The 16,352-nt window shown below is 33.0% G+C and overlaps 1 protein-coding gene across 36 annotated transcripts in view; it reads left to right on the forward strand.

The window, feature by feature from the left end:
* LOC131934882 (zinc finger protein 235) overlaps positions 1-16,352 on the forward strand; it is a 39,244-nt gene that overhangs the window by 13,293 nt on the left and 9,599 nt on the right. For 2 of the 36 annotated variants that reach the window (XM_059291060.1, XM_059291075.1), the window contains one exon: positions 53-710. The exons of 10 other annotated variants lie outside the window; for them this stretch is intronic. In XM_059291060.1, the coding sequence (XP_059147043.1) occupies positions 53-219 (167 nt within the window). In that variant the 3' untranslated portion in view covers positions 220-710. 24 more of the 36 variants (XM_059291036.1, XM_059291040.1, XM_059291045.1 and 21 more) reach the window with 24 other exon arrangements.

Raw genomic sequence — 16,352 nt, forward strand, 5'->3', positions numbered from 1 at the left:
TTTTGACAAATTTTGGAAAGATGGAACACACAATCATTCTTTCTTTCTCCAGCCACAAGGCAACAACGTACAACTAATCGCTCTCATTCATCTAAGAGGCCAGATGCTCATAATATGGATGACAATTTGGCCAAGTTCAAGTATGAATGTGAACTTTGTGGGCGCAAACTATTCCACCGTGGACATTATATTAGACACAGAAATAAGTGTCACCAGTAATATTTTAGTTGCTATAGTATGCAATTTCTTACAGTCATATTACAATGAACCATACTTCATATTTATACAGTACTGTGGTTCGTTCACTGTAATAAGTTTTTGAAAACATGTCAATCATACTTGGCACTTTTTCTACTCCCTGCAGTTGTTGGTGTTCTGTTTTTTAAAAACCAATTGCTGCAACTTTTTAAATATGTGTATATATAATTAAAAATATAAACGTACAAAATTCCGTAGGCTTCAGTGCACAGCTGGTTATTATTTATTTCAGTGTACATTTCATTTTTACCATAATTATTTACTGAATCACTGTTAGTCTGTTCATTTTATCTGTTATGGCAATTTATCTTCCTACTTTTCTTAAGTTTACAAAAAAAAATAGCTCATCTGTGAGGCTGACATCATAGACAAATGTATCCAGGTTACTTTTCTCCCGAGAAACTGACTAGTCATTTAATCAAGGCAGGAGCTACGAGTTTTGTATTTGTTTTTTCTTTTACAGCTTTGTGTTCTACCTTCACTAAGCATGTTCGTGGAAAACTCACCTTTACTCAACATGGATTGAATTCAAATTATTGTTTACTGTGTAGAAAGGCTTTTTGTGGGAAAAAAGATTATGATGGTCATATGAACACTAGACATTATGGATTGCGTCCTCATATTTGCAGCAGCTGTGGAAAATCATTTGCATATCAACAAAGTTTACGAAGACACAAAATACTTTGTCGTGTGCAAATTATTTAGTATCAGTTCCATTTGTTAATTCCCCTTATTGTATATGATTTACAATAGTTATCATACATCCAATTGGTCTGTAGTTGTGTTGTCTCTTAATAAGCGCTTTTCACCATCAATTGGGTTAATCTAGAACTATAAAGAGCAAGTTGTATTTGATTCTACACTTTAACTTGTCATTATACTTTTGTCTTTTTCTCCCCTAAAACCCCTATTTAAAGAAAAATTAATGAAGGGCAATTTCACCAAGAACTCATCCTGTTTTATTCTGCAGTTGGCATCGTTTTTGAAAAACATACAGCGGCTTTTGTTTCACCATGGTCCCATTTTAGTTCTACCTCTGTCAAGAATTTTGTGTGCAAGATTTGTGGTGGCCATTTCAAGAACTCTCGAGATCTGGATGGACATATGAATACCAAACACTTTAAAAGAAAACCCCACATTTGTGAAGTCTGTGGAAAGGGGTTTGCTTATTCTCAAAGCTTACACAGTCACATGATGTCTCATACCAAAGCAGGAAGGCTAAGCAGTCATGCTGCATTTTGATTTAGTAGTGACTTTTAAGAAATACATTTTGTAACATTTTGATTTTGATCTCGTGATCTTGAAATTCTTTACTGTAATTTGTTAGCCAACTTTTTGGAGCTGCTATTGTATTTTTGGACTATTAACATAATTTGCGAATAGGTACAACTAAAAATAGCTTGGAATTAGTGACTTCTGAATACAAAGCTCCCAACTCTTTTCTCTGCAGGATTTTATCTGGCTAGACACCAGTGTGATCTGTGTGGGAAGGAGTGCCGTGACAAAATTCATCTTCGTGATCATAAAAACAGTGTGCACTATAGATTTCTTCCATTTGCCTGCCTCTGTGGGAAAAAGTTTGCATATAAAAGCAGTTTCGTTCGACATACCCTGCTTTGTCAATTGTCTACCAAACAATTTTTTCAGTCTTAAAAACTTTTATCACCATTGTTTACAACTGTGCTTGCTAAGTGAAATTCTAAAGATACATTTCTTTTTTGGACCTGAGCCTGTTGCATTAATTCAAGGGCAGTTTTACTGTTTATGGCATTTTCATCTTTCAAAAACCTGGAAAACTTCATAGAACATCATTGCTAGTATCAAAAGAAAATAATTATTTTTTTAATAATTTTAGCATACATTCTTTTTTATGGGTTGCAAAAATTACTTTGTGTTCTGGTCTGATGTGAAATATATTAAACTTTAGGTTTGTTCTTGCTAACTGAAGTCACTCTTTTTTTTTACATTAATAAATAAGTGTATGTACCTGGTAGTAATCATTTCTTAAAAATTGTTTGTGGTGAAACTTGTACATTGAGGTAGTAGTTTATTTTATTAGTAGTTAAAGAGTACCCCACAGGTCAGAAGAATTTGTTTGATGTGGACACAATGACTTGTCTTCTCTGCAGGTGCAGCAATACTTGACTCTCATTCAATACTGACTCTGTGTAGACATCAGTGTGACATCTGCTTAAAGCGGTGCAGAGACAGAACACATTTGGAAGAACATAAAAACAGTGTTCATTTTAATTTACTTCTGTATTCTTGTGAATTCTGTGGGAAGAAATTTCCATATAAAAGAAATGTTGTGAGACACAAGCTTTTATGCCAGTATCAAAAACAGCTAGATTGAAATGCATATTCATCTCCAAATTTTATGTCAGATGTTATCTTATTGACTATATTAAATGACATTCCAATAAAACAATGGGATTGAATTTGAGATATGATGACCATAGTGTCAGCGGTTAGATTTTTTTGTTTGTTAATTTATCTTATTACTGTTGCCTTCTGGGTAGTTTCAATTTCTCCACATTGAACACCTTTGTTAGATCAAGTATAGTATTAGTGAACATATCTATTCATTTTACAGGTACAGGGTACTCCCGTTTTCAATGTAAAGCATGTGGACTACTGTGTCATCATCGAAAACAACTAGAAGAACATACAAATGCTGTGCATTATGGCTTGCTTCAGTTCTCTTGCCAATTTTGTGGAAAGCGCTTTGCTTATAAAAAGAACTGTCTTCGTCATATTAGGCTTTGCACCAAAAGACCTATTTATCTTTTTGAAAGATCAGATTTAACCACTTAATTTTTCTCACTTGATCAGATTATGTAAAAACTCTTTGAAAAGCACAATTTTTGTTTTAGTTGTTCATGTTAGGTTTCGATCTCCCAAGTTCTCTTGGTCTATATGTGCCAGAATTTCTAAAATTCTGCTGGGTGATTTTTTCTTTCCAATTTATCTGGTGGTGTCTCATTGTACATTTTAAAGTTGAACTTATTTTGGCAGTTTTTGTCTTGGATGAGTTGTTAAACAGCATAGAAGTGTATGCCAAAGCTGCAAGGATATCACTGTTGATCTGTTTATAAAGCAAAGATGTACATGTCCAGCTTGAGTGAGAGTTGAAAAAGCACTATGTTTACTTTCAGGTCCAGCAAATCTGAAGTATCGATGTGAGTTCTGCGGGAAACTTTGCCATCACAGAAATCATCTTCTTGAACACAAATCAGTAGTGCATTTTGGGAACATATCATTTTCATGTGAAAATTGTGGCAGAAAATTTGGATACAAAAGAAGCCTTCAAAGGCACAGGCTGATGTGTAAAATTCATTTTCCTCCATATTAAAGAAATATACTACTGCTTAACAGTAGCACCATAACACTGCTGGATGTAGTTGTCTATAATTTTGACTATTACAAACTTAAGAACAAAATGCCTGCTAATTGATTTTGCAATTATTTAGCCATCACAGCAAAATGTTACAGTAGAGCTAAATTGGAGTTTGATACTTTATGTGCAAAGGTTTATCAGAGAAATCAAAGAGAAATCAAACTATAGTTTAGTTATATTTCTTTATCTTCACTCTTCAGATGCTTGCCGATTCAAGTACCAGTGCGATATTTGTCACAAACGTATGCGTTCAGCGTGGGAATTGCGTGATCATAAAAACAGTTCTCATCTTAAAATTTTGGCATTTTCATGTGGCGCATGTGGGAAAAAGTTTGCTTATAAAAGAAATTTAAAACGCCATTGTTCATCAACATGTGGTGCAAGCAAAGAATTTTCAAATAACTCTATATCCCAATAAAATTGTGTTGATTTTTTAGCATTGACTAAGCTATTTGTCTCTTTCCTGACTCAAAACTGATTCAGTTTCTACCTGCTTTAAGACTTATGACGTTCTATTATTTTTTTCAAGCCAGCACCTTCTGGTTGAGCAGTTATCAAAGTGCTTCCATTCCTATTTTTTTTACATAAGTATTGATTTAGAGGGAATTACATTTAAAATGTAAACATTTCTAAATTCCCAGATGGTCAACAAGGATCCCATCCATGGTGCAACCTGTGTGCAAAACAACTACAAAGTGGTCGCCATTATAAGGATCATATGAACAGCGTTCACTTTAAAAAATTGCCATATGTTTGTAATTACTGTGGGAAAAAATTTGGCTACAAAAGTAACATGGTCAGGCATAAAGTCACAGTCCACTTTGATTATGAGAAATAGGCAAAGAAAATTCTGTTATTTTTTTTTTTAGTGTCATTGTGAGATAAACATTTTTGTTGTGTGCAGAAATTTTTTAATACCTTGACCTGCAGATTTTGTGTTGTGTATAAAATAAAACTTAGATTTTTTAATATTATTTGTCATCAAGGTGCACTAAACCAACATGTTGAGGAAATGTGTAGTTGTGATTTCTCTACTCAAAGTTTTAACTGATTGCTGGTAGTTAAAATTGAGGAATTCTTTTCTTCTGTGTTTCTTTATCTCAGTTAAAATTCTTTGAGCCTTTGTATGATAAACAGCGACCAGATATAAGTCTATGAGAATCAGGGTGGTAAATTTTTCTCCTCAGATCATAGCTTGAGACTGAATCGACCTACTTGCACCATTTGTGGAAAGTCATACCAAAAGCAATTACACGTCAATGAACACATGAACAGTGTGCACTTCAAGATGTCCCCTTATCAGTGCAAGAACTGTGGAAGATGTTTTCCCTACAAAGGGAGCTGGGTTCGTCATGTAAAAACAGTATGCAGACAGCCTGATTTCTCACGATTACTGGAGCCACTACCTTGATCATTCTAACAGCCTCAATATGTCTGCTAATAAGGAAATATATTCTGAATGGGCCAAATTTAGTTTGCATCTTTACCATACATTTTCTTCTTTCCTCTGGCAGATATGTTGTCTTTTCTAGTTGGTGGCAAATTCCTTCTTAAAAGATGCAAATAAAGTTGTTTCCTCTTTCACAGATATGGCAAACTACAGAAGTTGTGACTACTGTGGTAAAAGGTTTCAAAACAACTTTCATCTACAAGAACACATACATGCAGTTCATTATGGATTGTATCAATATAATTGCCCAAAATGTGATAAAACATTTGCATACAAGAGAAGTTTAAAGCGCCACATTTTGTTACATAGTTCTGCCTCTGTTCAACAAGCAGCTCCTGATATCGTTTTTCATGGTGGATCTTTGCATTTATAGAATGGGGTTTTCTGGCACTTTAAAACCATTGAAGAATGTATCATTCTTTTAATATTTTCAATCAGTTGAATTAAAATATTTGAATGGAGATGTTAATGCTCAAAGAAATTGGTTATACATTTTTCTTCCTTAGCTGGCCTTCCTTAACCTCTAAATTTTGCTTTTGTAAGTTTGTGAACTGCATAGCTTATTTTATAAAATGATTGTTATTGTTCATCTGTGTGACATGGCTTGAGCATTCTAAGGATTTGAAGACTTTTAAAATAGATACTCTGTGTTCTAGAGAATTTCAGTTTGGTACAAGCGTATTTTCATTTTTGTTTTTGTCATTTTTCACAGATATTTCTAAAATTTCTGGGTTGTATTGCTGTAGTTGTGACAAACATTTTTCAAGCAAATTTCACCTACAAGAGCACAGAGATGCTGTACACAAAAAGTTGAATCAGCATTTATGTCCACTATGCCTCAAAGCATTTGCCTATAAACGAAATATGAAACGCCACTTCACAATGTGCAGATTTACAAATACATAAATTGGATAAGGAACTGAATGCTATTAGTTTTTCTATCACATCCGGATTTTTCAGAATTCTCTAATCGGCTCTTGAATTTGAGAAGTGTCACTTTTAGACTATGTTTTTCTCTTTTTATGATGAAGAATGTTTATAAACCATTCCTTGGTCGTTAATCTTGTTTTCGCTTTTCCCAATAGTAGTCTTCTTTTCTGCTCTCCAGGTATGTTGCAGAGCTCTACTTTCAGGCGCCATGCATGCACAATTTGTGGGAAACTCTTCCTAAATGCCACACACCTGAAAGAACATACAAATGGTGTTCATTTTAAGGTCATGCCGTATGCATGTGAATATTGTGGTCATAAAGTAGCATACAAAAGTAACCTAAAACGACATATGGCTTTCTGTCAACTGGTACATTCTAAGAAAAAATAGATCTGGGCATCTTGTTGTTGTTCATTGCTTTTGGTAGTTGTTTTTCTGATATTAAGTTATCTTTGGTTAAAAGGCTAATGTATTTGAATGATTTGATGTTCACAAGCACTTTTCCATACTTGTACCAGTGTATTTGTTCATTCGTTTTTGGTTAGGTAATTCCTTCTTATTGTCTGTCTGTAACTTCTTTTGGATTATGTGGTCATAAACATTAATTGGCCAACCTTTGATATAAATATTTATGAAAGCAGGCGATTCTGTAACTGGATTATTTTATGCTCTCTCCTCAGGTGGAAAGTACTATTTGCCACACAGCTGTAGAATGTGTGCAAAAACATTCAGGGATGGTTACTGTCTAAAAGAACATGAAAATAGTGTCCACTTTAAACGCTGTCCGCATAGGTGTCCCAATTGTGGCAAAGGTTTTGCCTACAGACAGAATATGAATCGACATACACTTACATGTGCAAGATCTGTTAAGCTCAAATATTTGAATTCTTTAATTCAAAAATAAGCGCATAAAACCTACATGGGACAAGCAGCTGTATCAAAATAAAGATTTTTTATCCCTCTTCCTCAGGTATCCACTTAATTCCAAGTTATGGATGTGATATCTGCGGAAGAGCTTTCAAGGATTCATACCGTCTAGGGGAGCACAAAAATAGTGTGCACTTTAAGATTTTCCCACATCCGTGTCTAAAATGTGGCAAGCGGTTTGCTTATAAACACAATATGACTAGACATAGTATCTTGTGCAGTAGGAGAAATATACTCTGATAATATCTTACTAAGCTGATTGTTCCTTTGGTCCTAATGATTTTTTCTTTAGTTATCTTGTTTTTTTTTTAAAAAAACAACTAATCTATTCTTTCTTTGGTTCTGGTATTATCAATGACTTTTCTGTAGGGGTGTCCTTTCTAGTGTTTATTGCTATGTAATATTGCTGATTTATATCAATCCCTAGTGAAAATCTTTGTGTGCAACTTGTTTTATAAGCTCATAGTGCATATTGACAAACTACATTTACAGGATTATGCATGCATCTTCCACAGATTTATTTTATAAAGCAAAGTACCGGTGTGAAATATGTGGAAAGCACTTACAAGATTCATATCATCTAAGGGAGCATAAATTTAGTGCCCATTTAGGAGTTGCATTATTTTGTTGTTCAAAATGTGGAAAGGGCTTTGGGTATAAAAGAAACTTTAAGAGACATAGTTTGTTGTGCAAGTTATAAAATGTGTCATTCTGAGTTCAAAATTCATGTTTATTTGTATTTTAAAATTGATGTGTGTTGAAAAGGTGTCCTTATTTCAACATTCTATTTATTTTACTTAAATTGCAATAAATTTTTGTTACAATTAAACAAAATGTGTATTTATCTTAAACACTTAATGATTTTCTTTTCTCATCCTGAAAAAAATGTCAAATATTTATTAAAAATTAATCCTATTTAATTTTTCCTTGTAAAACATTGGAAACTATTTTGTTTTTGGTAGTAATTATCACTTTTATTAGTTATTTAAAAAATGTATTTTTATATCTGCCTTTTTTTATATTGACTCCACAATGTGTCATCTTTAGGCAAAATTTGCATCATTATTATGTTTATCCAAATGATCTTAAATGCTTGTTATCCTACTTCTCACCAAATATTTATGATGATCATCATTAATTATGAAAGGCCAATAAAGCTGTGTATATATAACATGTTAAACTTGCATTGTTGTTTTCTTTGCATGTTTGATGGTTGTTATTGGTGTTCTTAAATGTGCAACAAGTATCTTTGTGTTAAATTACATGAATAAATTTGGCAAAAAGAAAATCTAACAATGCCAAAAGGAGAAAAATTTCTATTTAACCTAATGTATGTTCAAAATCAAATTATGAAAAGCTACAAACAAATGGCAATCATGAGATTCATTTTATTAATCAGTTTACAACAAAACTTGGAAATTCTGAAATAAATGTAATTTTAAATGGCAATATTTGAACATAAATCGTCAACCTGTGAACTCATAGGTCAATTGAGACCTTTTGTTTTGTTTTTAAAACACTTTAAAATTATGCACACACATTGGGAATAGCTTTGTGTAGTAGCACATCTTAACTGAAAAACTAAACTACAAAAAAATTGTACTTTGTGCTACTTCTCAAACAGCTTTCCTTTGAATTTTCTTGTACTTGTTTTTAATGGTTGAACAGTATTTACTAATTAATATGTATACCATTATTTTAACCTTACATTCGGTTTCATAAATAAAGCTTTTTATATTTTTAATATTTGGGGTGCACTAGCTGTGATTCGTCTTTCTATAAGGATCTGTTATTTGTTCTTTCCCAGCTCTATTCAATACAAGAACTCCAAGAAGGCGGCTAATTGATTGCGAGACTTGTCACAAAGTGTTTACATGTAGAAGAGATTACAGCGATCATATCAACAGTGTTCATCTGGGCATTGCTTCATATGAATGTCCATACTGCTACAAAACTTTCAATTACAAGCGCAATAACGTACGACATATTGTAACATGCAAGATGAGGCCTATTGGTGCCAAGCTTGAATTGGGATGATCAGTTATTTTCGTTTTGCTAACCAAGAAAAAAAATTCAAATTTGCTTGGGAATGAATAAGAGACAATGACCAGACTGGATATGGTTTCAAAAAAATGTGTTTTTTCAAAGGAGAATTATTTATTTTATTTGTAATGAGCAATACTGCTTGTTTTGTTGTGAAGTTTGAATTGACCTTCAAAGAAACAGTGCATCTCTTTAGACTGGTTCAGTTTTTTTTTTAAAAAAGAATTTGTTGATTTGATGGTGTGATAAAATATATTCATTACATTTCAGATGTAATTAATATACTACAGTTAGTAGAGAATTTTGACTTTATTGTGTAGTTAATATTTTTTATTCTTGTTGTTCACTGAACAGTGTTACTCTCAATTTTTTTTTTTTTCGTTTTCAAATGCAGCAAATTTCTGTCTGCAGGATTTGTCATCTCTTCACGAAGAAAGGCAGGGCTTTTACTAAGTCGGAGCTACAGGCGTTTTTTCTGCCCTGTCCCAGCATGCAGTAACAACTGTCAGAGAATAGGCTTCACTGAATGTGAACTGAAACGTCACTGGTCAGAAAAACATGAAGAATATGTTCAAATATATCACTGTGCTCTGTGCAGTTTTGTGACCAAAAGGAAGGGCAATGTCAATAGGCATATTAAAACAACTCACAGTCAAGATGTTGAGTCATGTATAGGAAATGTGGATTATCAGCTGAACCGCGAATATGTTCCACCTCACCCTTTTACCTATAAGATGGCTTTAAATGGAACAAGAGATAAAAATGACCTGTAATTCAGTCTTTCAAAAAATTATTTTACAACCAACAGGATCAGCTGTTTGTATTTTCTGACTTTTATGTTGCCTGCCTCTGTCATAAAACATTACTTGTAATGCAACTGTTCCCTACTTGTGAGAATCAAGGTTCGAATGTCATGAAATTTTGTCAGATTAACAGGCACCTTCCTGTGGTATATTTTCCCCATTGCTGGAAATAATGGTGTGATTGCTCAACAAACTCAACAACATGCTTATTTTTGCTACATGGAAAAGAAGTACAGAACAAACAGTGAATTAATTCAATTCAATTTTAATTCAATATTATGTTCTCCAAATAACAGTAGAACAATTTGAAAAACAAGCCTTTTTAACTATCAAAAATGTTTATTTTCATCAATTGATTTTTAAAAGATTATCCAAATGAAAATGTACAATTATTTTATAATTTTACTCATTGAACCCAAATCAAAAATGTAAGAGATATAACTTGTCATTTTGTTCACCTCAGATGGTAACAAAAATAATAGATTATTAGCATATTGACTTTTTATCTAGTTTCTTCTATTTTATCTTTAAATAAAATGTAATTTGCTTCAGATGTGAAAGAAAGTGTAAATAAGCACTTTATTGGAGTATTTAACAGACAGTAGTTAGTCATACCAGAGCTACAGCTCATCGTTGTATTTATTATCTCCAGGGCAAGGTTTCAAATCTAGCACTGGATTCGGGGTACAAGGAAAAGGATGTCCTGTTAATGGTTGTGAAAGATTTCAGTTAAAGAAAAGAAAACCTTTGCTTCGGCACTGGCGGGAGCGACATGAAAAATTTGTGATCAAGTATAAATGTTCTTTGTGCGCTCATGTGTACAAAAGGAAGGAACATTTTGATAATCATGTTATAAATAAGCATGGAAGATTTTCTGATAATGTTTATTTTATTGAAGAATGCCATCAGAACAAGCAGTACATTGATCCTGCACCATATACCATTGAAATGGTTTTTGGTACTGGTCCCATAAAGAATTTTAAACAGGCTTGATTGTTTAGTACATTCTATTTTCTAGTAGAATATTTGAATAACACCATGCTTTTTGTAAATTATTTAAGTTTATTTTTACAAAATCTCAAAGTACGTAAACTTTATTCAGCAGTTGTTTATGCTACAAGAGCTTCTGATAACATTCTATTCCCTTGTTGCAAACAGTTTATAATGCCAAAGACTTGGGTTTTGTTTTATGGTTGGAATGTCTTTATATCCTGAAACAGCAGTGTATGAAGATATTAAATATTGCAAATTGAAACAATCATGTTAAATAAAATTCACAATTATTATTAACTTGTCTTATGTTGTCTATATTCTGGTATTCCATTTTGTTGTTTTTCTGTTTTTGTAATTACATATCTAAAGTAATTTTAGCATTCAACAGTACTACAAAATTAGAAAGCAATTCAGCACATAATTTTATTATTCAACAGGTATAAAGAAAATATATCCTGTGCAAATGTTTAAAGTAAAACCTGGATGTAAGGACAAGATAATGCCATCCAAAGCCAAACGTCATAATAATAGGAGAATCACTAATAAGAAATATTCTCAATTTGCCATTGGCAAATGCCCAGTTTCAGAATGTTTAGCTAAAGCTAAATCTCACTCAGCCTTTTCAGAGCATTGGAAAGAAAAACACCAGCCTGCAATTGTGAAATATATGTGTACAATATGTGGAAAGTCCTACAAAAGAAGACGTGAATTTATCAAACATGCAGTTATTGCACATGGACAAAAAGAGAAGGAAGCAGCAAAGTTGGAGGTGGAGATTGAACAAGCAAATAAAGAATTTCATGATCCTTCACCTTTGACTCTTGAAATGGCAATAAAAATGCTTTTCTGAAAATGAAATGCAATTTTTTTTTTACCCCATTTTAAAACTGGAGGGAAACATTTAAATAAATCTTTAAACTGGCTGACAAAAATGTTTTAATTAAAACTGTGTATTATTACAGTTCTGAAATCTGTTCTTTTAATATATTTTTAATTATGTTGTTACTGCTGAGGAAAACTTTGCTTCTGTTCCAATGTCTTCAGAAATCCTTTAACTTTTTTTTTACTTGAATATTTTGTTCAATGTATTTTGAAAACTGGCTATTGCTTTGAGGTTCAGTATCTTAGCTGTGGTTCCGGCATTATATTATACTTACTGTATTTTAAAAATTGATCTTACAAGGAATGAAAGGATACTCAAGTCAGCTGTTGAAATCAAATATATGTATCTGCATTTTCATTTCATCAACAGGATTAGCTGCTAACTTAATTAGAAATAGAAATATACATCTCTGAATTTTCATTTCATCAACAGGATTAGCGGCTTACAATTATCGATGGGTGACCGGTAGCAAGTGCCCAATAGCTAGATGTCAGGGAAATGGATTTGCATGTAAATTTGACTTTGTACGACATTGGAATGAGAAACATGAAGCGATTGTGGCAAAATATACTTGTCCACTTTGTCCCAAACAAAACAAACGCAAAGGAGAATTAATTCGGCATGCCCGTATTGTGCATAGACTTGTACTTCAGCCATCCCAATTGGAGGAAGTGTTACAAGCTAACAAGGGATATGTAGATCCATCACCTTTTACTCTCGATATGGTTCTAGGATATAGATACAGATAATTTTAGGCAGGTTACTTTGGTGTTGTTAAGATATCCTTTCTATTTGTAAAAGTTATAAAATTTGTTTTTTAGCTTTTATTTTCAAGTGTGTTTGTGATAACTGTTCATTCAAATTTTCCTGTCATAATTTGTAGTTGAAAATGGATTAAACATTTCTATTTCTGTTAAGATTCTTTTTATTTTTATCGAAACGAATTCCTGCTAACCCATGAGCTATTTGCATATTTGCACTTTTCTAACTGATTGAAGAAAAGTTGCCAAGGATCATCAAGTTTAATTTTTCTCTGTTGGCAGGGAAAAGAGAAAGCTTTTGTAAAGTTTCTTGGGGACCAAAAGATCCTTGTCCTGTTGAAGGTTGCATGAGGAAACAAATAGGCAGCAGGTTGCACTTTTTTCGCCATTGGAAAGAAAAACATGAAAAAGTAATATTTAAGTACCAGTGTCCCAAATGTGAAAGCAGTCACAAAAGGAAAAGTGGTGTGTCACGTCACTCACGGATTGTTCATGGAGCAGTTGTTGATTTTTCTGAACTTCAAGGAGAATACTACAAAAACAAAGAATTTTTAGATCCTTCACCGCTAACACTTGACCAAGTTCTTAATCCTATTTGAACATAATTATGAAAAAGACTTGTTTCTCTCCAAAATCTGTCTTTTTGTTTATCATTGAGTAATTTTGGAATTGTTTTAAATGAAAGTGTTGACCAGAAAAGTTTTCCAGGTAGCAACAAATGTTAGATTTGACTCAAAATTTTTATTTTAATAATGTATCGTAGAGTATTTTCATTGTACACAGGGGATATGGCTTTTTCAACAGTGAATATTTTGTTGGTTTTTGTTTTTAGTATTGTACAAATTTACTGGAGCATTGAGAACTTTATTTTTTTGTTATTCAAAACATAATTTTTTATATTTTAACAGCTTTTTGTATACCTTTTCTGTTGTATTGCAAGCTGTAATTTTTAACATTTCTTCAAAAAATACTTTTTTAAAAATCTTTGTGACACCTGTAATTTTAAACCTTGTTGATTGTAGTTGTATCTGAACTGACATTGTAACAATCTGTTAAAAAAAAAAAGGCTTTGTTTGTGCAGAATAATTTCCACTCTACCTAAGTCATCCGTTGCCATGGTTTTTTCTTTATTCCTGATTAGATCTTCACTACAGGCTTAATTATTTCCATTCTGCAGGTCACGTTTTTGTGCTCAAACAAAATAGATCTCAAGGATTTTGGGAACCTGGAAGTGGATGTCCAGTGCCTGGGTGTGTGGCCAAGTTTTGCAGAAACAAATCTGACTTGCGCTACCATTGGCTGGAAAAACATGAAGAAATAACTGCTTACTATCATTGTGCATTGTGTCCAGTTTCTTTTAAAAGAAAATCAAACCTTTTGGCTCATATCAGAATGAAGCATGGATCAAATATGACAGCATGTTTAGGAAAGATTGAGTACCAGGCTAATCCTGAATTTATTGATCCTCGGCCATTATCTTTAAATTCTGTTTTAGGATATGAATAGCTGTATGAGAATTCTGATTGTAAAATATTTTTTCAGTGTTACATAATAGATTTTACTTTTAAATTGTTACTGCTGTTTTTACAAGTCTGTATATGTAAAAATGGTGAATTGTGTTAAATGTAAGCTGTTTGGTGTAGAGACATGGCAAAGCAAATCCTTCTCAAACTGTGGCTAATGACACCTTCAAGGCATTGGAAAAGTCAAAATTGAGTTTTTAAAAAAACTTGCTTCATGAGCTGGGTATTTGAACTACTAGTTGTATGTTCTCATCTTCAGGTCCAAGCAGAAAGCCTGGATACATTAAATACGACTCTTCAAGGTCAAGGTGGAAATTAGGTGACGGGTGTCCAGTTAGTGGATGTACTGCCAAAAAATTTGCTTCACCTGCTCACTTAAAAATACATTGGGCAGAAAAGCATGAAGAAATCGTTACTACCTATGTGTGTTCATTATGTGATCGGTTCCACAAAAGGAAATCAGATCTGCAATACCATGTTAGAATCAAGCATCAGGTTCACATCAGTGAAATAGATTTTAAACTAGAAAAAAAACCTAATCGCCAGTTTTTAGATCCCTATCCATTGACATTGGCTGTTGTTTTGGGTGCTGAGGATATGGGGTATTATTAACTTCACATGTAGACTATACATGTCATTTGTGTGCTCTTGCAACTTGTGATTTTATTGTAAATGTTTCTAACCTGTGAATGACTCCTACTGATATTTCTTTAAACCTAGTGAGGATTGGATAAAAACATGTCTAACTGGATGCTATAATGGTATCCCTTATTTTAAAATTGCAACCTTGTGTATTGCTCCTTACAAGAGATGTAAAAGGTTAACTGTGCTTTCATTTCTAGGTGCATTCAAGCTCAGGAGTCATGGGGGAAAACACTACAACCCAGATGCTGCTTTATGGAAGCCAGGGTATGGATGCCCTGTATCAAGTTGCAATGCAAAAAAATTAAGAGACTACACACAACTCTCTCGACACTGGGCAGCCAAGCATGAAAAAATTGTGGCTAAATACACTTGCTCCAAGTGCTTTCTCACAGTAAAAAGAAAAGATTACTTGTACCACCATTTTAGATTAAAACACGGGGCTGACACCAGTGAAGCCTGTGATAAAACAGAATATCAGAACAATTTAGAATATCACGATCCTGCGCCTCTGACATTGGACATTGTGCTTGGATTAATGTCCTTGGATTAATGAATCTGTTGTCATTTTTCTGTATAAAGTTTCCATTGTCTAATATTCTTTTCTTTTATAAGCTCTATTGTGCTCGGATTCATTTTTTTCAATTTATCTTGAAGAATTCATTGTAGAATTAATTTCAAATTTCTGGACTTTGAACCATTTTTAGGTAAAGCATTTTCTTGTGACAGTTGTTGAGCAGGGTTAGCTGTAAGATTACTCCTTGTATATTTAATGATTTCCCTAAAGCGAGAGAAAAAAACTGTGTTGTAAAGCTGCAATAATTTATGTCTCCAGGTCCATGGTATATGAGTGACAGCGAGCATGTATCTGGAGTATTGTGGAGACCAGGCCTTGGTTGTCCAGTGCCAGGTTGTGGAGCACAGAAGCTCCGAGATGTTTCTATGCTTAAAGTGCATTGGAGTGAAAAACATGAGGAAACAGTACCAAAATTTCATTGTTCCCAATGCACACACTTTATAACCAAAAGGAGGTCAAACCTGTTGATACATTTTAGGAGATTTCATAAGCAAGAAGATATAAGATTGTGTGTTGGAAAAATTGAGCACCAGCAAAACTTTGAGTTTCTAGATCCAACTCCCCTCACTTTAGAGTTGCTAATGGGTGATACCAAAACAAGAACCGTGAAGTCTCATGTATAATGGCTTGAAGTCTGTGTTAAGTTTTTCTCCAACTTTTTATTTAAAACTTCCTACCATTGTACAGATAGTTGATAGTAAAACCATTTTATTTAACCATGCTGTACATAATACTTGCAATGTATTCTCCATAGTCTGCAGTTGATGTGTATTCTATTGTATAACTGCTGATTTGGAATTGTATACATTTTGCTTGCATAGGTATTTTTTTGTTCTCAAGTGAAATACATAAATTTATGCTTTGACAAATAAAACTTGTTCCGAAGCTTTCAGTATTACAGATTTAATGTTTTGTTTATTCTTTTAAATTATTTAGTAGACATTGTTTTAAACCTGGAAACATTGTCCTGAAATTGACTGCCCTTTAATACATGTTCACATATGTGAACATATACTAAAGGTTTTAATATACAAATGCAAGTTTGATAGCTTTTCCGCTATTCTATAAATAACTCAGATTATTAAAAGATAGTTTTTTCATTATGTTTGGTTGTTATTTTATACTTTCTTGTGGCATCTTTTGGCATAGCACTTTAGAAAAGGGC

The sequence above is a fragment of the Physella acuta genome, unplaced genomic scaffold (genome assembly GCF_028476545.2).
Source record: "Physella acuta isolate Inbredline_101_S28 unplaced genomic scaffold, ASM2847654v3 ptg000119l, whole genome shotgun sequence".
Lineage (NCBI taxonomy): Eukaryota > Metazoa > Mollusca > Gastropoda > Physidae > Physella > Physella acuta.